General features: G+C 43.9%; 1 protein-coding gene across 2 annotated transcripts; it reads right to left on the bottom strand.

The window, feature by feature from the left end:
- Positions 1–548: 548 nt before the first annotated feature.
- On the bottom strand, positions 549–21,265 carry LOC147889351 (protein CHROMATIN REMODELING 25-like). Of its 2 annotated transcripts, XM_087391443.1 has the most exons (21): positions 20,936–21,265; positions 20,351–20,728; positions 18,018–18,116; positions 17,690–17,930; positions 9,462–9,587; positions 9,304–9,360; positions 9,130–9,216; positions 4,819–4,914; positions 4,657–4,707; positions 4,430–4,504; positions 4,173–4,259; positions 3,103–3,194; positions 2,868–3,000; positions 2,551–2,670; positions 2,334–2,447; positions 1,913–1,996; positions 1,735–1,812; positions 1,569–1,627; positions 1,268–1,484; positions 947–1,045; positions 549–858 (listed from the first exon to the last, which is right to left on the bottom strand). In XM_087391443.1, exons 1-21 carry the CDS (start codon positions 21,199–21,201, stop codon positions 550–552), a joined length of 2,868 nt encoding a protein of 955 aa, XP_087247569.1. In that variant the 5' UTR covers positions 21,202–21,265; the 3' UTR covers position 549. The 2 variants fall into 2 exon arrangements, with proteins under 2 accessions (XP_087247569.1, XP_087247570.1); XM_087391444.1 differs by lacking the exon at positions 9,130–9,216.
- Positions 21,266–23,559: the final 2,294 nt, after the last annotated feature.

Here is a 23,559-nt window from a genome sequence, read left to right as displayed (position 1 = left end):
TTCTAAAGTGATTATACACATTGTATGTTTATGATGTGAAGCGATATGACTTTTAAAACATGTTTAAAGACCACATTGAGGAATTTTATCATTATTTAAGACAAGCATTCATAAAGGGAAGGCTTTTAGATGTAAAGGCTTGGACAAGCACGAGTGTTAGTGGTCTTTCAATAATATAATTATTATTGTAATTAAATTATTGGAAGACCACTCTTGTCCAAGCCTTGACAACCACGATAGCAACACAGTGGTAGGGCTACCTGCATACCAAGGCGACGGCCCTCGCTCGAGTCTCAATATCATGCTGTGCAGGTGTAGAACGGATGCCGCTTAAACAGGATTCTTGCTTTAGGGGAGCCTTCGATGAATGATCACGTTCAAATTTCAAGCATTTTTTCTTGGTAGAAAGTGAAATCATTGACAATTCCACGAGCGTGAATACAAGCTTCATTGCCAGATCGTTCCAGGTACTACCATGTGCGTGAAGATGTGAGGACTCAATAATAAGTTTCCATATGATACTTTTGTTACTAAGTGTAATGTTTGGTTTTACATGAATTCATCATCGGTATCGGCCTCCAGCTCTTTGCTTATCGGTGGCAAAGTCCTTTTCACCGGCAGGATACTCGTACTGTGTCTTGATAAACAAGTAGATCCGGCCGAGGGGCGGGCACCATTGCAAGTATCTTTTTGCAACACGCTGCCCACTCTGCCAGCCTTTTCTACTTGAGGCCTTCTTGTATGCATAAAGCCCCTGAGTGCCGTTCCAGGATCATTTCCATCTCCTTTCAGATTTGGAGCAACAGACTCGATTGGAGTAAGTTTCCCATCTATTTGGCAAGTGAAAACAAATGAAACCTGATACAAGACCAAGCTTTAGCCTCCAAGTTCATCACATCAAGCCTGAATCATTAAGATAATAATCTAATGAGAAAGACATGCTCACTTCATCACCAGCAGCAGCTTGAAGGACGGCATCAGGCACTGTTTTGGTGTCGGAGTGATGGGCCCAGCTCTTTAAATCCTCTTCAAGAGGCGCCCCAACCTGAAAATTTTCAGCTAGCATATATATTTTAAGGGTCTTCCTCCTTATGGCAACAAATATAAACAGGAACGAAGGTATGATTGAAAGATGACATCTCCTAATAAAGCTCAATTTCCGAGTTAAGCGTTCAAGTGGATTAACGTGAGGGTTGCAAAGTTTATCCTTTTCCTGCATGGCTGCACTCTTATCAAAGTAAGAATTCATCATTTTCACAACGCTCACCTGCTTCTCCCACCGTTTTTGGACATTCAAACAATCCGCAAGTTTCGCAAATCCCCCAATATCTACTTCTTCCTCAAACCCAACAGATCCCGCATCCACAATTTGATGGACTTGATTTCTGACATCAACCTCTGATTCAAATCCTAAAGGGTGGACAGCATTTTCTGCTCTATCGTCTTCACAGCGTTTGCAGTTGAGGTTCTCATGAATGTCTGACCTGGCCAGCTTTCGTGTTAAAATGGAAAACTTGTTTCCAATCAGAGACCAGGTTGTCTGCAAAGTTAGTTGCATTGATACTTACCTGATCTTATCATGTAAGCTAAATAAGTCCCTCAAATCCTCTGATGAAAGCCAGCTCACCTGGAAGTTAATCCAAAAAAGTCACACATCAGCTCCAGATAGCATTAGCTTGCTGCATTTTAATGTTGATTCATGATGCTCTTTACTACAAATGTCAAGAGTGGGACCTGGGATCGGCTATCATCCATCTTTTGATGTTCCACGACTTTTTGTAAACCCTCCTTTGAAAGTTGACGTTCGAAAACCTGCAACGACATGCACATTACAACCTGGAATACTATTCAAAGCAGTCGCACTTTGGTGGCACCAGGAAATAATCTAGGAAGGCTAAATCAATCTTCTAACCTTCTCTTCAATTGTTCCTGTTGAAAGAAACCTGTATATGTAAACTCTCTTCTTCTGCCCATCGCGCCATACTCGTGCAGCTGCCTACCATGCAAAAAGTAAATTAAAATACATCGAGAAACCATATTGTTTTTCATATCAGTGTGACTTTTCTCCCTGCCCCTACAATTATTTCTAATAAATTCCTAGAATTTCCGTTCTGTTTTTGTGTGCGTACACCTTCATCAGGGGTTGGTATTGATTTTCTTTGTACCGTGTGTGCACTCGCACGCGTGCATGTGTGGGCACAATATAAAGCTACGTAGATTTCACCCAGAAAAAAAAAGTGTAGGCACATACACACACGCACGTATGTGTGTGTATGCATGCGCTTGTGTGGAGGGAGGGGGGCGTAACTTGAAAAACAACTTCGTTGCCTGACCTGCTTGTCATTTGCTGGATTCCAATCAGGGTCAAAAAGCACTAGTCGATTACCACCAATCAAGTTCAAACCACAGCCTCCAGCTTTGCTGCTGAGAAGAAATGCAAACTCATTCTGCCATGAAATTAAGTAAAGCATTTCACTTTTTCAAACGTGTACACTCAAGCTCAAAGATTGCATCGAACCAAACGATTTATATATATGATGTATTGCACACCTGCGTGGGATCATTGAATCTTTGCACCAATTTTTGCCTTTTACTGATAGAAGTGGTCCCATCAAGCTTCACATATGGGTAATTTCTTTCACGACATAACTGGGCAAAAAGCTCCAACGTCTGCACCATGTATACCATACATGCAGGGACATAAATATACATCTATAATGTATGCATCCAAGGCACGCAGCCAGTTCCATTGAAGGCATAATTAGTAAATAATAAATCCATTTAAACTCTACACGAGATTGCACATGGAAGGCAAAGGATTTCACAAGATTTCAACTAAGACAAAATGATAGCATGTGCTTCATTACCTGTGTATAGTTTGAAACTAGTACAATTCGATCATTTGTACGTTTGCGAAGGTTTGCCAGTAATCGAGCAAGTACAAGCATCTTTCCTGAAAGCTCTGTCCAGCTTCCACCAGCTCCAGTCCATGTTCCATTCCTACATATGCCCCGTACATATCAGCATCTATAAATTATTTATAAGCCAGGATCAGGATCGCAAGTAAATACAATCTTGATAGAAGCTAGCAAGACAGATTACCTTCCAGAAAACATTTCCGAAGGGAAAAACTGGAGGCAGTTTTCGAAGCCTACTGCATTAGATCCACCAGATCGAAGACTATCATAGATAAGCTGCATTGCCAGGTTATTTGGAAAAAAACATAATTACCAGCCAACATTTGCAGGGATCATCTTGCACACATTTGACGAGTACAACTAACACTGATCTAGCACCAATAGCTATCATGGCGTAGTTTGCCACTCACATGTGAGCAAGCATATGGATGTAAGTACCCTCACCTATAAAAGGGAGGTTCATTTGGACTACCGTGACCTTTTTTTTTCCCACATCAACTAATAAGCCGCTTGTCTCACACAACTCTTGTACAAGATGTAGGAGTGTATCAAACCTTGTGCAAAGAGTACAACATCATCTACATATAAAAGCAACATGATAAGATGCTTTCCCAATGTTGGTCCTGTGAGCTTTTCATTTATTGCCACCTGTATAATTGCCTCTTCTACATGATGTATGCATAGGCCAAATAGTGTGGGTGAGATCCCCAAAGGGTAGTCACCGAACTTAGTCATTAGAGGAGCTTTCTAACAAACTTTTAAATGCCTTGCATCAATCATGATTTACACTAGTATCATCCCTTTCTTTCATAAATTTGTTCCTTCATTAGGATGATCGAGAGGATGAAAATGGACTGTCTACGTATACAAAAAACTTCATTTTAGTTGTTTGTCGTGTAGATTTTCTCCCCCAAAAAAAGAAAGAAAAAATATTTTATATAGAAATTTACACTCAGCAATCTTCATCCCTATAAGTTTTATTAAATTTATAAAGAGAAAATCATCTATGCTCCATATTTTAGATGCAATGCGTTGCAATCCTAAAAGTCGAATAAATCTCTCTCTCTCTCTCTCTCTCTCTCTCTCTCTCTCACACACACACAAAACGGCCACTAGGAATATATCACAGATGTATCTCCAATAAACAGACAAACCACACCCTTCTGCACTCAGCCCTGTCAAGAATGGCATATGAAAAGAAAGCAATGTGTAGAAGTACAAATCCATATGTAAACGATGAAATAGAGAACTCACTTTTGGATGATTGCATAGCTTCTTTAAGGCTGTGATTGATGATAGTACACGAGCTCTTTTTGCTTTATCTTCAAGCACTTGACGAACCTAAATACAATGTACAAATCAAAAGTTAATTAAAGTCAAAGCCAGAAGTTAAGCGAATAAACATGGTGCGCTCATGCATGAAAACAAAAGGGAGAATTATGATCCAAGTACAATCCCAAATTCAACATACTATTGCTAAATGGTATTTGGAAGCTGAATACCACACTTACATTCTTCGAATGGATGAAATGCCGATAAAGCTTTTCTTGAAGTTCTGTAAGTTTGCAGCAAACAATCTCAACGATCTAAGGCCACAAACATTACTACATTGTGTAAGAAAATTCCACAACTACATCGACTAAATCTCCAATTTAAAATATGTACATACTTATTTCATATAATTCAGAACATAAGAAAAGCAATCTTTAATCACAAGACAGGCTGATTACAACCACACCTTTGGAGGCAAGTGATTAGACAATAAAGCATTCGTACGCCGTAGTATGAACTGTGAACATGAAACACATCTGTCTCATCACCTCTAGGAAGCCTTAAAGAACATAATGATCTCCTGCAGAAAGAAGCCTCAATCCAGTAAGCACATTACAGTAACCCTTACCTGGTTGACCTTATCACTAAGCTCAGCAGATCGCTCCGCACCTTTTGTCATCTCCTCTTCAGTAGCATTCGGTTCACGGCCATTAAGAATCGGCACCTATGTAATGATTTAAAAGTACCCAATTGGAAATGTTTAGAAAGAGGAATGGGCAGGCACAATACATGTGTGGGTATGCTTTGGGGGGATTGGGGCGGGGGGAAAAGAAGGAAGGGGGGGGTTGGGGAGAGAGAGAGAGAGAGAGAGAGAGAGAGAGAGAGAGAGAGAGAGGGTTTATTAATGTCTACGAAAGACCAAAGGGTCTATGAGACTGAAAGAAACCAGATACAATGAAACCTAAGGGTGGGGCCACTAAATGGCTCCCCTCGGGGGGGAAGGGGGGGGGGGGGGGGGTGGGCGCGTGTAGGTAGAGAGAGATCATTAATGTATGTTGTTAATCTAGTATGACAGCTTTGGAGTACGTCATGATGGAATGCAGCTATATTTGAGAATATTTCTCTACAACAAACATTAGCAATATCAAGGGGCGTTAATAGACATTGGAAGGTACCACATACAACCATTCTTAACGATGTCTCACCATTTGCATAAAATACTCACATCTCTTCAGCCTCCATTTTGGGCTGATGAGTCAGCACGATCTTATGATTCATAACCATATTTCATTTGGTTTTTCTTAAACGTATTCTTTTTACTCTCTCTCTCTCTCTCTCTCTCTCTCTCTTCCTTTTTTTGGGTTCTACATTTGATAAGTTAGCTTCTTTTAGTGACACTCTGGCATGCATCTCCTCCCCATCTGCTTTATGTTGGTCAAGTAGTGCTGATTTCAGACAGCACAGGGGTTGTGGAGACACTGACAACTCTAGCAGCATCTTTTTGACAGCTAGGACACGAAAGTCAACCTGATCTTCAACACTCAAGAGATTCAGCTTCATCACCCTGGTTGAAGCGTACAAGCACCTCGATGCATGTGTCACAAAATTTGTTCTGCACAGCAAAACAAATCACACTAAGTGGATGCCATACAATGCGATTACAAACTTGTTCTGCACAGGAGAAGAAACTACACTAAGTGGATGCCATAGAATACAAGGTCCTGAGCTCATCCCCCAAAGATACGGACAAGCTCTTGTCCCATCAATGGTACCCTCATTGTAGCAACAAAGCATCAATCTACCTTTAATGCCTAGGGCCTTGTTCCGAAGAACCAAGCAGAAAAGACGTCAACAAATCTCTGACTATTCCAAAGACATCAAAGCTCTCATTGGGACCATAGTCGAGCACACACAAAGCCCACATGAATCATAAATAATACAAGACATGGCACCAATACACATTTGAAGTACTTCTGTTTTTCAATTTCAAATTCAGCAGTTTATAATAGACCTTCAAAAGTGTCTAGTACACCTCTAGTCACCAGGGTTTTTATGTAACTTAGACTTTGTCTCATAGGCCTTCTTCAGACATCAATAGATCTGTGTCCATGAGCCTTTTGTCACTTTGCCATGTTTGCTCTTGAGCATGAGAAGACGTCTAAGGCTATTGAAAACGTATTTAGAAGACGTTTCAAGGAACTTTCCTATTGGATTTCATGATGTGAGTTCAGAAGTAATATTACTTTCTACTTGACTTGCAATTAAGAGGTTGTAAAGAAGGAACATAAGGTGGATGAGAACATTCCATATTGTGCAATCATTCCTCGCACTCAATCTCAATTGATAGCTAATGGCCAGCCAATGAGAAATGCCAAAGCCCACATGACATTTTCTCAAAGCCTCCATTGTTAACCAAGGGTGCAACCCAATAATTGAACTAATAACTACGAGAAAGCTCATGAACCAAGAGCTCGAGTTTTCATCATCCATATTTAAAACTTGCATTCCAAATAAGTCAATCAGACAGAATATGAGAAAGCACATTTGATCCATTCCATGTACAAGGATGACATGGTTACTACAGGTGACGAGTATGTGACATACCAGAATTTTTGGTTCCCAGAGCACACGAAGGAGCAGATCTACATGGAGTGGAAGAGCTGAATCGTGGTGCGTGTGAGCAGCAAAAGAAGACAACTTTGGAGGTGACTTGTGCCTCAACTTGGGCTGCATTCAGAGCAGCAAGGATGTCAAGAAACCACAGCAAGCACTACCCTGGAATCGCCCAATGGAGGTATGATTGCAGGGCACATACGAGGCCCACTCAAGCTCTAGGAGAGCACCACAGGCCTAGTGTTTTGGAAGTGTCGAAGTAGGAGAACAGCTTTGTGTATGTATAGGAGGTTACATCTAGTCAGAACTCCGCTGATATTTGCGAACAACTTTTGAGCTTGCTTTTGGATCTCCTCCTATTGTGAGCTACTCACACAATAAAGTGGCTAAGAATGAGATGTATGGTTAGATCTTCCAGCCTCTCTTTCTTTGTCTTTCTCTCAGTTCTCTTTGCTGCATTGTATTTCACTCCTCAAGCAATTTCTGAACTGTCTGTCCATTGTCTTTATCTGAAATTGATTTTCCCAAGCCTTTGAATCTCAGATTTGAGGCCATCGAGCATTTCAGAAACTTCCAAGGCCTCTTTTGCACTAAAATCTCTCTTTTCTATGGCCTTCTCCATTTGGAGTTCTTCCTCAACTCCCAACTCTATTATTGCTTCCATTCCACATATCTTGTTGGCAGAACCTTCCTGGCAAATCCACACTTGTACGCAAGTGCGATTGTTGGCAGCCTCCCCACTTTGTTGCCTTGTTTGGGCCATAACAAATGACATGATTTGGGTAACATTGACTGCCACTATGGCTTTATTCAAGAACTATCAAGTGCTTTGTGGCACTATAATTTTCAGTAAACACTTAATTTAATTTACTTGAATTAAAAGAGTCACTTACTAATACAGATGTAAACAACAAAAACATCATGCACCAATCCATGGCATTCATATGAAGTAGGGTTCAGAACGGATTGAGAAATAAAAAGGAGGTTAGAGCATGGGTGTAAATGAGGACTACCCCTACAAGAAGGGGGTAACCCTAATATATTTATTTATCCTAGTGATACACAATTTGAATATTGTAGTATTTAACAGCAGGCATTTCGTTTTTCCAATGGAAGGCAAGAACAATTATACCCCTTGGGAGTTGCCTTACTCATCATCCTATTTTATCATCTAGATCTAGTCTGCTAAAGGCTACCCTATGGCAGCTTACACAATTCCTAAGTTTTGTTTTCATTATACAATTATACTTTCACTCCATAGCTTCCGACCATTCTCTTCTTCAAAAGACTAAGGCTCTTGCCTCGTATTTGCATCTCTCCCACAAAAGCCGCATTCGAATAACTTGAGTATTTCTCAACCAACTTTCGGCTCTTGTGACCTCATGGGCCCTTCAATCATCAATGGCTGTCTCCAGCAGCTCTTTCATCTCGAATCTTTCATAAGATCAAGTGACACAAAGCAAATACCTTTTCAAGTTAGAAGGACAGATCCCTCCTCAACCACCTTCTTTCCCTTGTCCACCTACTTACCTTTATCTAATTGTTTGAAAAGTTGTACATCTTCTTCTATCTGAAGAGTAAGTGGCGTCAGCCTGAGAGTCAGCAGATTCTAAAAGATCACATCTCCGCTGATTATGAGTTTTATCCTTACATGTCCTACAATCTAAATGTCCAACAAAAATTCATTTTATTCCTATTCATCCAGATTCCAAACACCCTAAGGTGTTTAATAGTAGGCTTAATCCAGCCTTAGGTGTCATATCCTTAACAGCCCTCGTGGTGCTCCATTCAGCAAATAACAATTGTGTTTATAGCTTCAGCCAAAAACATTTTGAGCACATTTGTATCTACATGGTTTTGGCACATTCCTATATTGTTTTATATTTGTTCTTTCAAACACCCCATTTTGTTGAGGGGTATCAACTACTATAAACCTCTTTTTATCCACACTTACTACAAAAGTCAACAGACACTTGGGATCCTCAAGATCTGCCCTAAGGAATTTAATCCTCTTGCCACTTCTCCACCTATGCCCTAAATATTTTAAAATAGTACTGCATCTAACTTGTGTGCCATATGTTCACCCGAGTCTATGGAGAAGTCATCAATACATGTGATGAAGTAGACAGCACCACCCAGAGATCCAGTCTCACAAGGTCTAACTATATCTCTATACACCATACCTATTACCAAGATATCATTTACCATGGCTGCCGAGCATTTGGAATTAGATCCTTGTTTCACTTTCCATAAGAAAAGAAAGATTTAATACCCAGATTCACATCAACCGAGAATACAAAAACCCTTTAAGAGACCATGGGCTTACTTCAAAGTAACGCCGAAATTTCACTGCATCACCCAGTATCCCAGGATTTGCAAAATTAACCATTGCAAAAAACTCCTCTAAATCATTCTGCATGTAAACGATTCTATTAATTCAGTAAGATTACCAAAAAAATTCAGAAACATGTGAATAGATTAGGATTGAATGTAGATTCACCTGCATAGGTGTGCCAGATAGCAAAACTCGCCTACGACAATGAAGACCACCCAAAGCCTGCCACAGAGAATCAGATAGACAAAAAACAAATATTGGTGAACATGTTAGCCTTTTTAAGCAACGAACAAGCTGGAGAACTTGGACAAAGGGCACCTGACCTTATTTGTGAGTGTCTGATCATTTTTCAGCCTGTGAGCTTCATCACATATTAGCAGATCACAACTGTCTGCCTGCTCAAATTTCTTTGCATGCATTCTGAAAGTCTCATATGATAATATCATGACCTGAAACCTTATCCAGAACCATAACGTGAGAGCTTTTTCTGGTCATTGGTATACTCTGAGCTAGAACGTTTTAGAAGACTTTTGAAAAGGTCATTTGCACAATATTAAAAACAGCAGTGTCTGGATTTACTTTGTCCATTTCAATTCAGAGCTTTGACATCATATATTGGGAAATACAACACAGCTTGCTATAGAGAAATGAAACCATGTGCATCAGTTGACTATCAACACCATCATAATTGTGACACACCATCACCACAGAAAGGTGATACTAGCTAGCATGGAAAAGTGATTGATCATCTTGTTGGATGATATGCGTACATGAACGGTTTGGTTCCTTTGCTGAAGACGTCTTTAACTAGACATCTTCATTGTAATATTGAGCATCAAATAGAGAGGCTGATGTTGTCCCAATGTTAATTTAAAAATACCAATGCATGTACAGCCGTTATATTGTGTAAATCATCTCTCACCGTTGGCCAGTTTACATGCCTGTGCACATGTCTCTGTGCTGTTTCTTGAAAAACTTAGAATTTGGGGACACCCAGTCCCCAGCATGCATACCCATCGCTCCACCTATCTTGGAACATTCATGTCCATAGGAAAGGCACACCTGAGGCCTCTGTGAGGTAATGATGAAAATGGCCTCTTGGGCTTGATTAACTGGAAGAGCTTGGCCTTGGACACGCTCTAGCCGAGTTCATGTGCAATATGAGTAGATCACGTGTAAGAGTTCGAAGTTCATTGGGGCTAGGTTTGGTAAGTTTTTGGTGAGAACCAAGGTAGGTTAGGAGTGATGTGGGCAGTAGGAGAGATTGCCACATGGGCAGCACTTCCCACATAGACAGCACATGGGCTGCCATGTGGGCAGCAAGCAAACGAAGAACAACAAGATTGAAGGGCTGCCATACCAGGCTGACTGGAGAGCCGATGGTACATAGGACTGTACAGAATGGAGGTGCGGCCAGCAGCATCAGTACAGAGCTGTTGGAAGCAAATATGCTGGGCAGAGCTATACAAAAGAGGGTGAGACACTAGACTTCGATTTTGTATTGTGTCCACATTGGATGGAAATATATCTTGCTGGTTGTACACCTCTCTTTTGAGCATTGTCTAATTACTGTCTACACAACCATGCATAGTATGCATTTAGGTAAGAAGTTTTGGATTTAAATATACCACCGTTTGAGTTCCTGGGCTCCATAACTATACTTTGAGCGCTAAGCATACCCTCTGTTGTGTTCTCTAACATGGTATCAGAGCCTTGACCGTTTGAGTTCCTGGGCTCCATAACTCTACTTTGAGCGCTAAGCATACCCTCTGTTGTGTTCTCTAACATGGTATCAGAGCCTTGACAGAACTTCATAATTCATGGGAGCTCAAAGGCAATGACCTTGGGAAAGGTTCAACCTTAAGGAATCAACTTCTATGTATAAAGGACCAACGCCCTTGCGAGAATAAGGAGAAAGGAAAAGATCAAAAGAAGTGCTTTTAGTGCGATCAGCCAGGAATTTTGAAAGGACTACAGAAAGAAAAAGGTAGATCCATCTCCATGTTTTACTGAGGTAACCTCCTCTCTTATCTGAAAACACCCTTCAAAGTCACCCTTCGCTGGTCACCCGAACAGTCCACACCTCGCACATGCTCCTCCTCAGAAACACCTCTGAACAGCACCCTAAACCTCCTCTGTGTGTGTTGGCTCAACACTCCCTCCGCTCCTCGGCGGGTCTCAAGCCAACCATGGCTCTGATACCATGTGAGAAGTGCAGCGGAAATGAATGGAAGAGAGAGAGAGAGAGCACGCCTCACACACACCAAAACTGAGAAGGAGAGAAAGGCACAAGAGAACTGCAAGTGATCTCTAGAGAAAACCATGCTACAAATGGGGGAAAACTCGGAACCAATAGGCTGCTTGAGAGCTCAGAACAAACAGCTCAACAACCAAGAGAAAAGGGAGCACAAGGGAGTGGATGAACTGCTCCACTGCCCTGCTCCTCAAGTGCTCACTGGGCTGGCTCTGCACCTCTGCCAAACCCCTGCAAAGAAGTGATGAATGCTCATGTGGGCGGGGGCTATATATAGCCCCCCAGCCTCCTAGTTGGCTGACATACGGCAGGGCCGACCAGCCTGCATGGCGGCTGAACCAACAGGCCTACATGGCCGATTCTACAACCCTACAAAAGGGCTCCTCAGGGCCCTATATCAGGGCTGAGTCCCTGCTGCAAACAGGCCGACCCACTAGTAAGGCTGCACACAGCCCTATACATAGGGCTCAAGCCCATAGCCCAAGGAGGGCTGAAGCCACCAAGGTGGCCAACCTGCAGGTCCACCCACCCTCTGCTCCACAACCCATAAATGGGGCCCTAAGGGTCGCATAAAAGGCAGCCCTACAGGGCATACCTGCCCACACACCTCCGTACCCCGCCATGGGAACCTCCATGGCACTAAACAGTCACTCTAGCCTACTCTCACGAGAGCCGGGCACACCCACAACACAGGCCCTCACTCTCTACGTTATCCTCTCTTAACTGGGCGGGCACACCCACAAGCAAGGCTCTCTCTAGGTGACATCAGGAGATGTTGTCCTCTAACACATGTAACGGTATACATGCACTAAAGAATAGAGAAAACCAGGAAGCCTTGCATTCCTCCTTAGCTGCTCTTGCGCTGTTCTCAAGCTGTCCAGGGTTTCTACCTCTCTCACCTCTCCTTTGTGCTGGCCCTATCCTTCTCCATGCTTCATTATAGCTTTTTCTCTGAAAATGAATTTTGTCCATTTTGGGCTGTTTGTTTCTTGATGTTCCCTTCACCATTTATTGCCCTTGATAGAGGTCCTTCCAGTTCCGGTGATTGTGTATGAACTTTTCCAATTGTTGACTTTGTCCACCCACAACAAGCATTATATTAGTTTAGTCCGTATGGAAACCAAAGCTGGTTACTTTTCAGGGCGCTCGTTTCTTTGTGTACTGTCATTTTTTGTTGCATATTATCTAGCAGATCCTCCCCTGTTTATGCATCGATTAAGTGCTTTTCATGCATCCCTTGAGAGCCTTTCTTCATTGATGATTCGATCTTAGCCTGTTTTGAAAGATGAAAAATGACAAAAGGCTAGTTTCTCAATGTACCTTTCCCTAGCTATACAAAGTGTTTCTCCATCTAGATCCATCCTTTCAGAGTTTTTAATGTTGAATATTTGATCTGCAAGTAGTGTGGAACCAAGATTTTAGCTGCTTTTGAAAATGGGATCGTTATTTTACGGCTTGTTAGATGTCTCTGTGTATCCTGCACCTTTTGTTGCATAAAAGACAGGTCCTTACTTTTATTATTTATAATGAATCTCCCAAGCACTTCGAAAGAAAGTTGCAAATCAATGTCAGGCTTTTTTTATTCATTTGCCTTTACCTCTTCCCTTTTCTTTTTTGCATTTTCATTTTCATGCTGTCTTTTCCAATTCTACATTAATTTCTTCAAGAACCTCCGCAACTGGATCATTGCCAAGCACTTGCTATAGATTTGGCTTTTGGCCTTTCCTCTTCCCTTTTTTTTCTACATTTTCTTTTGCTTCCTTTTTCTTTGTTTACTCTGTTGTAGCAAGGGCCAGGTGCACTGTCTAAAGCAACGAAGATGAGATCGTTGTGTGTATAGAGTAGTGGCAAAGCTCCACATGTAATATCTTGAGATTGGAAGATGGTACGATTAATCTATAAGGCCAAACTCCTCTCTAGAAAATATCCAATCATACTTGCAAAATCAAGATCTAGAGAGAGAAATACTAAAAGCCTACATGCTTGGACGAAGATGCCAGATTTCCTATTTTTTAAAGACCCCAACTTGCCTCCCACAAATGAAGAACGAAGTACAACACTTACTAAGAAATCTGCTATTCCTGGTGGAGACATCGGGTATGCTTGAGGTCACAGAAAGCGCAACTATGATCCAAAGACGCTCCAGAATTGTTGCCTGCTGTTCGTACCATTGTGCCACCTGTGCGAGTGTAAGGTGCCGGTCTCGTGAGAAAACTGAAATCCTGAGATGCTGCCTTAGCCTTGGATGCAAGCCTCTAAATCCCACCTTGAGCGCGTTGCGTTATGCATAGGAGGGTCACGAACCTAAGTGACGCCCGTCATCTTGTCAAGCCGAACCCCAAGATGGTTGGTTGGCGAGGGATCGTGAACCCTAGCGAACGCCCTCATGGCCAACTCCCCGCCTAGCCAAGGACTAGCCTACGCGACTAAGTCCCCGCAACCCGAATGTTGCACTGAATTTTCAACAGTTTCCAAGGCTGGAGCCATCCGATCTGTATGCCCAAACACGAAGAGCTCGTCGTGCCCTACACACCGATGTAGGTTTTGTCCCAATCCGAGTCCGTACACAAAAGTTATGACCAAAAACATAGGCAAGGGTCTCCACGACCCATGTCCCCTTGTCCGCCGAGGTCTCGAGCCTGTCATACCCTGTGCGCCACGCCCAGGCACCCACCTGGACGTTTACCCCAATCCCCATCGCTTCAACGTGCGCTCCACCCAACCCATGTATGAGAGTGCTAGCACAAGACCAATGGAGAGAGCATGGACAAAGAACATTTGTCTGGATTAGAAAATGGTACAATGCGTCGGTCTCGAGTGGTATGGTTGAGGACTGCACCCCCCATATACCAACGTCTACAACAACCTCCCAACAGTGATGCTTGACTGCCCTGGGCAGCCCAAACCTTCACGCCTTTGTTCTGTATTCATCTGCCCATTGCTTTCCTCTCGCTTCAGCACTCTATCCACCTATAGGTGTCCTTGTCTTCACCACCACTGAGGCTTCAACAAGTCCTCCCAGTACCCAGCTTCCGAGCATTGGAGAAGCACAAAGACTTCTATGCATGAGAAATGCAAAGCACAGATCTACCAAAGCAAATTATTAGGGTTTTGCACATACCAGATGATCCACCTTGTTTCGCTTGCTTTGAAAGCAGGCCATGCACCTCATGGAGGCATACCTAGCTTCATTGTGTAATCCTTTAATGCCCCCTCCAATATCACAACTACTTTATGAGACTTGAATCTATAAGTCCTTTCAAAGACTCCTCATGTCACTGATACAACCAAGCACCCAAAGCAATCCAAGCACTCATGGCTATCCTTCACCTTCACAAAGGTTTGTGAATCCTCTCTAGACCATCTCTCAATGTCAGAAATTCTTACTGTAACACTGGGTTATGCATGTCTTACAGCCCCTTCATCCTCTCCTTCCGTCTTCTCCTTTCTTCAATCCTCAATTCCCTTCTATCCCATCCATCTTCTCTTTCAGTTCATCATCCTCTTCACTCCGACATGGCAACTTTATCCGACATGGCAACTTTATCCGAGATGGCAGAGAACAAGACTAGAATTCCAGTGTTGTCCAGGTTCCTAGTTGACCAACAATTGGATGGGCTCAATTATGACATCTGGTGGGTGATGATGGAGTCTGTGTTACAGTCATACAACTTGGCAGATTTCATCTTGATAGGTGTTGCCCGACCAAATCCCCTGGCGAAGGACCTTGGCATCTTGGAGCAAAAAGAGGCTGAGATGCTGTCTCAGCTCTGAGACCATGTTAATGCCAGGGTAAGATCATTTATATTTCTTTATTGTACTGCTCAGGTGATTAATCATGTGAAGCACATGATGGTGGCCAAAAGTATATGGGAGCATTTGCCGTCCATGTATAACCGAACCTCTCCCATGAAGAGGGTTTCACTGGAGATCCAAATGAGGCTGTTGGATCCCAAGAAGTCTTCATTGATGCGGGACCACATCAACAAGTTACAGGAACTTCAACAAGAGATTCTACAGGTGGGGAAGCAAATTTCATCAAAGGACATGGCCATTACTCTACTATCCCAGTTGTCCTCTCAATACGGGGCCTTCTATTCATCCTTGATCACCAATGGTAGGGTGAATGAGTTGACTTGGGAGGAATTGGTCCCCATGGTGCTTGACCAGGAGGAGCACTTCGTCAATCGAACCTATGACAGTTAGCCTGAGGCTTTGACAGCTGATCAAAAAGGAAGAAAGCAGTTGACAGTTGAGGTATGAGAAGCTCTCAAGCCATCTTGTACGTGTAGCCAATGTGGCCAAAAAGGTCATTATTGGCGTCAATGTCTCCAAAGGAACGCAGAGGGGTCCGATAACCAGGTGGCCAATAGTGTGACTGCTGCGACCACGTATACTCCAGCCTTCTAGTAGCACAGGGCAAGCGCTGCCAACAAGCTTTCCAGAGGATTGCTTGCTTGTTTGTGGCAGTAGGTCCTGCCGATCAGGTGCACCGAGCAGGGATTCATTCATCGAGGCAGGCTAGGACCTCCAGCCACGAGGAGTTGTTACCGCTGACTCAAGTGGCAGTATGTTACTAGTTGCTATTTTGTTTGGACGTTATGACCTGGCAGATCCAGAGGGGGTCTCCTAATGTTCTGCTGCAGCTATTGTCTGATGCTGCTGTAGATCTGGATGGATCAGTAGATTGCTAGTGCGGGAACCCAAACACAGTTGATTGATCCTTGTGAGCTGTTATATGCTTGTTGCCATTGGAGCACTGAAGTTCATCGATCTGGCCAGTTTGGACTTGAGAGGGGGCTATCTAGCTCTAGCAATACAGGTGCCCATGAAGGGAAGCAGACCTTGCACCGGAGGCGGTATCAATTGGATTTTTGTTCCATGATCCTTTGTTGGAGTCATGTACCAGGACCAGCAGTTGGAATGTTGTACCAGTTGACCAAGTGTACCAGTACCAGACCAAAGAAGTGTACCTAGCACCGGTGGCATGGAAGCAACAGTTCCAAGTTTCCAGTGATCGTGCTAAGGCGGTTCGTGACACGAGGGGGCTTCTTCGACAGTACCTGTGGTGGTCTTCAACGGTGGAGTATCACACAATGGATTCCTCCAGTTGTCCAGCGGCACACCCAGCTCCCTGGTGTCTCTGTTCCATCCAAGAGCTGAGAGGGGGTGTTAGAGGTCAACATCTCCTGATGTCACCTAGAGAGAGGGCCTTGCTTGTGGGTGTGCCCGCCCAGTGAGAGAGGATAGCGCGTAGAGAGTGAGGGCCTGTGTTGTGGGTGTGCCCGCCCCTCATGAGAGTAGGCTTGAGTGGTTGTTTAGTGCCATGGAGCTTCCCACGGCTGGGTACAGAGGTGTGTGGGCAGGTATGCCCTGTAGGGCTGCCCTTTAGGCATCCCTTAGAGTCCCATTTATGGGCTGTGGAGCAGAGGGTGGGCCGACCTGCAGGTCGGCCACCTTGATGGCTTCAGCCCTCCTTGGGCTGTGGGCTTGAGCCCTATGTATAGGGCTGTGTGCAGCCCTGCTGTTGGGTCGGCCCACCTGGCCAGGTCGGCCTGTTTGCAGCAGAGACTCAGCCCTGATATAGGGTCCTGAGGAGCCCTTTTGTAGGGTTGTAGAGTCGGCCATGTAGGCCTGTTGGTTTGGCCACCAGGCAGGCTGGTTGGCCCTGCCCTATGCCAGCCAACTAGGAGGCTGGGGGGATATATATAGCCCCCGCCCACATGAGCATTCATCACCTCTTTGCAGGGGTTTGGCAGAGGTGCAGAGCCAGCCCAGTGAGCACTTGAGGAGCAGGGCAGTGAAGCAGTTCATCCACTCCCTTGTGCTCCCTTTTCTCTTGGATGTTGAGCTGTTTGTTATGGGCTCTCGAGCAGCCGCTTGGTTCCGAGGTTTTCCCCCAGTTGTAGCGGGGTTTTCTCCAGAGATCACGTGCAGTTCTCATGTGCCTCTCTCCTCTCTCCTTCTCAGTTTGGTGTGTGTGTGAGGCGCTCTCTCTCTCTCTCTCTCTCTCTCTCTCTCTCTCTCTCTCTTTCTTCCGTTCATTTCTGTTGCACTCACAACATGCACATGCACACATGTGCACCAGCAATATATAGCAAATATCACCACCTAATTCTGTACAGGTCTAGATGCTCTGTTTCTCCAGGTTCAAGGCATTGAATAAATTTTAGTCAATATTGTTCATCCCCTTTCTGAACTCCCCTGCTTCAATGTTTCTTTATCAGCAGGGTCTTGAAAACTTAAAGCACCCTTCAGAGCAACCCAAATGTGTGTCTTATCTCGTAAACACCGTACCTGATATGAACTTGAAGGAGCTAGAAAGCTAGCAATGCCAGAGAGAACATCCGCCCTAGTTGACTCACAAAGTGCCATAACCCGTACTTGACCTCCAAGCCACTTTTGGATTTCTGATTCCCAATTGCTCACAAGGCTGGTTGGTGTGACAATCAACACCCTCTTTGCAATAGGGGAGCCATCCAAGCCCTGCTTTAGCAGAGTCCAAAGAAGGGTGATGGATTGCAATGTCTTTCCTAGACTGCATAGAGGAAGAAGAAGAAATTAGCAAAAGAAATTATATCATAAAGATACATGAAACTGTGACCCAGGGAAAGTAGCAAATCACCCCATATCATCAGCAAGAATGCAGCCTGCAAGCTCCTTATCAGCCTCCGAAAACTCCCGAAGTCCAATTACACATTCAAACATGAATTGCACACCATCCCTGCAAAAAATAAAAAGAATTTGATTAAATTCAAACTTTTCTTATAACAATTTTAGACCATCCAAAAGTTGCCATACACATTCACACAGCCTCTTCTGAGATGCCATTCCATGTACACCTTGTAAAATACCAATGGAGTGAGGACTATGAATGACGCCTCAGGCTAACATGTCAAGTTGTGAGGCCTGTAGATGACTAAGAATGAGATCTCAGGCTAACATGTCAAGTTGTGAGCTGTTACAACAGGTTTAAAAGAGAATTGGCAAAAAATTTAACCATTCAAGCATGTTGGGTTTTCAGACAGCCAGTTGGATTGAACTATCTCCTCTGCATTGCAGGAAACCCCAGTTCTTTCAGACAGACACATGCAGTCAGCTTGACTGGCTTTGACACTTCAGAGAAAGCATCAAGCTCCATGTCGAACTTTTTGCCAAATCTCTCACCACCCTATTTATTCGGTTTCTTTGTGAAATTTCCAGGTACATCTAATTATCTTTTTGTCAGATGCTTGAGGCTCTCTTTTCGTGAACCAAAGCCCCATAGTCCCATCCTCAACTTTTGCATCAGGCTTGGTAACACCCTCGCCAGTTGGATGTTTGGGAGGCTGAGATCTGCTGCAAAACCCTACCCTGAGACTCCCTCAAGCTGAGTGCTCCTCTATGAGCTTCAGTGGCTCTTTATAATGCCTTGGCAAGGGCCCACATGCCCTCTGTATGTCCCTCCAGCTGGCAGACTAGCCCTTGACATCAGGGCCTACCAGCTTTGAATTGGGCCAACTCACAGCCGACCTGCCACATGCCAGGCCAACTGGTCTGTGGCCTAGTATACGGTCTTAAGCAAGCCGACCAGGCATCCAGTGGGCTAATTGTAATTTCCAGCCTGTACAAGTCTACGCTTGAGAGAACTTTGAGCAACCTTATCCCCTTGGTTTAACTAAGTGCCTCTGGTTCCTAGTTCTTATTGAAGGGTTAATATATTCCTAGTTCTTATTGAAGGAAAGAGCTTGCAACTTGGCAGGACACGTGTCACTTCCTTAGCGAGAAGGCAGATGCTCAACTTGCAGGAACAATGAGTGACCACAAGTGAACATCCAGCAGAACAAGAAAAACCGACTCGAACCTATACTACAACTTCAGCGCTAAACAAAATTTGATAGTGTTCTGCTCTAGGCAGTGAGTACAGCATGAATGCACAATAAGAAATGCAAGAATACAAGTGAACCACCAGCTATGAGGGCAGGGAAATGATGAAACTCCAATCCTTTGTTAACTTTAACAGCATGTTCCTGTGAGAAGCTGTTCTACTCTACTTAGATGGGAGGCAATATATTTTTCCGTCTTAAGGCCTCTATCTCCATCTGGGGCTTCAAGAGATGTGACAGTTGTTCAAATTCTGGTCATCAGATCTTGTCTGACAAAAGCTAATCCAGGTTGTCATTGCGTCTCTATATAGCTTAGAGTTACACAATGTCAAACGCATGATGAGCATGTTACTAATGGGGTATACCTGGTCATGTACAGGAGATTGAGTGCGAAAAAGGATGGCAATGGTAGTGACATCCATGCAACTGTGTGATTGATTTGTGCCATTTAAAAGCTCGCAAGACGGATCTTAAGATCATCAGTCCAGCAGACTTTGCAATTAGCGTGATTTAATTAAACCTCTTGAAGCATGAAATTTGTTTTGAGGCTGGGTCTCAGTAGCCAGGGAAAAAAAGGACATGGTTGCATACTGTTATTAGATCCATTTTTCCAGAGATCGTCTTACTATCCATCCCAAGGTTCGATTTGATGATAAGTGAATTTTTTATGCCTCTCTGTCAAAGCTTGTTAGACCATGAAGAAAAATTCGAGACATTCTTAACTCCATCCATGAGGTGTCGCTGGGACAGTGAGCATATGAAATAATAGAATACAATGTAATCGACAAACAGCATAAAGATAACGAGTGCACCTTGCATTTAGTGTGGCTTGCAAATTGAAGAGTCGAGACAAGATACAAGATACAAGCAGAAAAGATATACAAAACATGCTGTACATGGACTGCAAAACTGAGTACCCAATCTCACACAATGCAAAATGCATCAACTAGAACTTTCTGCAACTACAAGGGATATGCTCAAAACTAAGAAAGCAGATCAGTAGATCAGGAATCAGAAATCCTTGCCGAACAAGTTGCAAATTCATACAAAGCAAGATTATTTTCAAAGAATCCGCAGAAGGATCTAGATTTACCGCTGATGAGGACGCAAAAATTGGACCAGCCGCGGGTCCACCACAATTGGTTTAGAATTGTCACCGATTTCCTCATCGGGCTCCCACAACACAAGTGGTTCGATACCAGGGGGAAGCTCGACTATGTTAGCCTCTTCTGCATTCGCATGAAGTGGCTGAGGTGCTAACAAGAGGTTTGTTAACGGGAATAAGGCCTGTCTTGGAGAGCCCCACGGCACAAAACGCTTGCGGGCATGAAGACGACGTAAAAGTTCTGTTGTTTTTTCGGTATTAGCTCCAGGACAAGGAGATTTAAAAGGCCCTCTGACGCAAGCCGCAGCATCGGAAATAGAGAGAAGTTTCGGAAGAAGAGATTGCCTTCGAACGACCAAATCGCCCCTGAACCAAGAGAATCGACCATCACGTAAACAAACAGCATTTACTCCAGACACAATGCTTGAGAAACAGTTTCCCCGATAGCAAAGCAATTGTCAAGCGAATAAATAGTCGAAAGGACGCACCAGTTTTCCTCGATTGACAAAATGATGTTCGTTAAGAAGGTACAGGAAATAGGAGAAGGAGCTCCTCGTACAAATTTTGACTCACCTCAGAAGAGCAGCAACATTTTCTGCCTTCGTACTCTGCTGCACGTCCTCGTTTTCCTTATTGTCAACACGCTTACTTGCTTCTCTCTCCCGAGCATCGCTGCATATATCATTGAAGTCTTGCACACTGACTACCTGGAAGCAGCCGACGCCTGCGCTATAATTTTTCCATGAGGGACAAAGATAGCCACCTTCACCCTCAATCGCATCTGCACACCACTCCAACTGTTTCCTTTCGCAATTCCCACAGAGCGGTGCGTGCACCATTGGACCAAAGGTTGAAATAGCATGTCCGTCAGGAGGAAGAAGGAGCGAAAGTGATGAACATTTGGAAGATGAAGAAATTCGTTTCAAAGATGAACTCGGCAGAAGCGATTGCTTACGATTAGAGCTACAAGAGCAGCCACTGCCGGAAGGAGCTTGGAAATTGTGCAATGGAAGGAAAAGGAAATTGAGAAACTGAAAGAAAGGCTTCCCTGCCAAGCCTCTCTGTTTTCGAATAGCATTTTCCCGGCTTTCACACAAGACCGGAAGTGCCGGTTCCCCCCTGCCCTGCCACCCACACGTGTCCGTCTCCATTCCCCTCGTAGTGCACACTGCAGCCAATCATCGAGTAGGGAATCGGCAAGAAAACCGGCACACTGGCACAACTGTCCAAAGGCCGGAAGCTGGTTGCCCTGGTTTTCGACTGGAAATCCGCCACCGGCCCCAATTTTTGGCCATCAACCGAGATGGAAGGCGGCATGGAACTGGACAAGTGTTCATTTGTGATTGGCCAAAATGGCGGCACAACCTCGTACTCCGCGTGACACGTAGTGCGAGTATCAATGTGGCAGTGCACACTGGCTCTGGAGGCTGCAGAGCGCATCTGCACCACGGCAGGCTCAACACAAGCTATCACGCATGCGAAACATTTACCAGTTGGCACCGGTGGAATTTAGGACTTTCCTTGGAATTTTACCCGTCGGCCACACATTACGACTATTAATGAGATTTGATCTGACAGTCCAGATCTCTGCTCCACCAACCCCCGCCGTTGATAGAAATGCTTAGGGTGCTACACAACTAGCCTCATTGCTTGGCAGATGTATCCCCTTTGCACACAAAACAACCCATAGGCATTTATTGCATTAGTCGCATCCTTATTGGGCACTTGGAGGGGGCCCATTAGCTTGGGCGCATGTAATTTTTTCATAGCCAATACAATTTGGTTGACCATCTACCATGCAAGCCAGTCGATGCTCGAGCACCCAATTTGTAAAGGCCCTTACACCCCGTGTTGGTCCCACTTACACACATCTTGATGCCACACAATGTGGCATTGATAGACTAGGAAAGTAGGTTTTCCCCTCAAAAACTCCCTTTTGTCACAGTCAATATGGAATAGCTATGGGGAGAGTGAGGTGAGCTTTGTTAACTGCGCATGCGTGCCACACCTCTGAGTGATGGCAAGCTTGAAGATAGTGCTAATGCAGTCGAAGCGATCTGATGGGGTAGAGAGAGGCCATGGGGAGCCTTTCCCTCATATGAAAGTGGTAAGCGGTAAAGCCGCAAGTCGCTTTCATATGAGGGAGAGGCCACAAACCCATGGCTTCTCCCAGTCGGCAAAGTCGTGCACATCAACAATTAAAAGGTTGATCTGATTGGTACATTAGGAAGATTTTGACATGTCAAGATTTAGGCCCTTTACACACCAAAGGGCACCCAACGTTGGGCGGCCGTTTGGACCAATAGAAAGCCACCATTTAAGGTTTGGGCGGGCACCTCTTTACACATACAGTGCCCAAGCTTAGACCTTTTAATCCGAAGTGGAGTCCACATCATGCCCTAACACTTGTTGTCTACAAATCTCATATTTTTAGAGGATCTTATCCATTTTTTTTGACAATATTACTTCGAAGTTTTAAGTGTTGCATGTAGGTCCTTGTCGAAAGCATCACCTTGACGCATCGATTTTGAATGCACTTGATTCTAATTGGGAATAGGCTCCTAAAAGGAGAGTTGTTTTCTTAACGATACCAAGATTCGCAATGCCTTGCTTATGTTTCAAATTCTGCTCTTTGTGCACTCCATTGACCTTTAGAGCTTCCACGTCTATCTTGAAGTGGGATTCTCTCTTTTTCACATATTGTGATATGGATGTGATGGACATCGATAGTAGCCCTTTTGATGTATTCTGATAACACCTTTGCTTTTCTATATCTTAGAATTGGAAATAGCTCTCTCGATCAATACATTGTCTTTGTATAGTATGTAGACTGGACAACATAATCCTTTGGGTAGCCAACCCAATTAATGCCCATGTGTCTGGATAGCTCTACCTTGAACCTCAAACAATGGCCTCTCACTCCTAGATGTTGGAGCACTACCCTACAGTGGCTAGTCGGTGTTCTCAATCCAAAGCTAGAAGAGTACAGTAACATTGTGCTACTCAACATGTTAAGAGGCATGGTTTGGCGAAGCTTTGACTATCCCATAGACACACTTCTCCCAAATTAGTTCCTCCCAATGGATGGCACAACAATCCCAATTTCATGACGTCTATCTTCTACGACTTCATATGCTTGCAGTATGCAATTTTATATCGTGAAAGCACAAACACAACACAATTAGGAGAGTTACATA

Source organism: Dipteris shenzhenensis, chromosome 20 (genome assembly GCF_047967505.1).
Source record: "Dipteris shenzhenensis isolate YYH24624 ecotype China chromosome 20, Dip_SZ_1.0, whole genome shotgun sequence".
Taxonomy (NCBI): domain Eukaryota; kingdom Viridiplantae; phylum Streptophyta; class Polypodiopsida; order Gleicheniales; family Dipteridaceae; genus Dipteris; species Dipteris shenzhenensis.
This window is presented reverse-complemented; position numbering and strand designations above follow the sequence as displayed.

Coding starts and splice junctions, on each gene's coding strand:
- LOC147889351 (XM_087391443.1), bottom strand. CDS start 21,201: ATGGTGCACGCACCGCTCTGTGGGAATTGCGAAAGGAAACAGTTGGAG. Junction 9,588..17,689: donor CTCCTTCAAGTTCATATCAG/GTACGGTGTTTA, acceptor ATAAGGTTTCAG/GTCATGATATTATCATATGA. Junction 4,708..4,818: donor TTAGTGATAAGGTCAACCAG/GTAAGGGTTACT, acceptor TCATGTTCACAG/TTCATACTACGGCGTACGAA.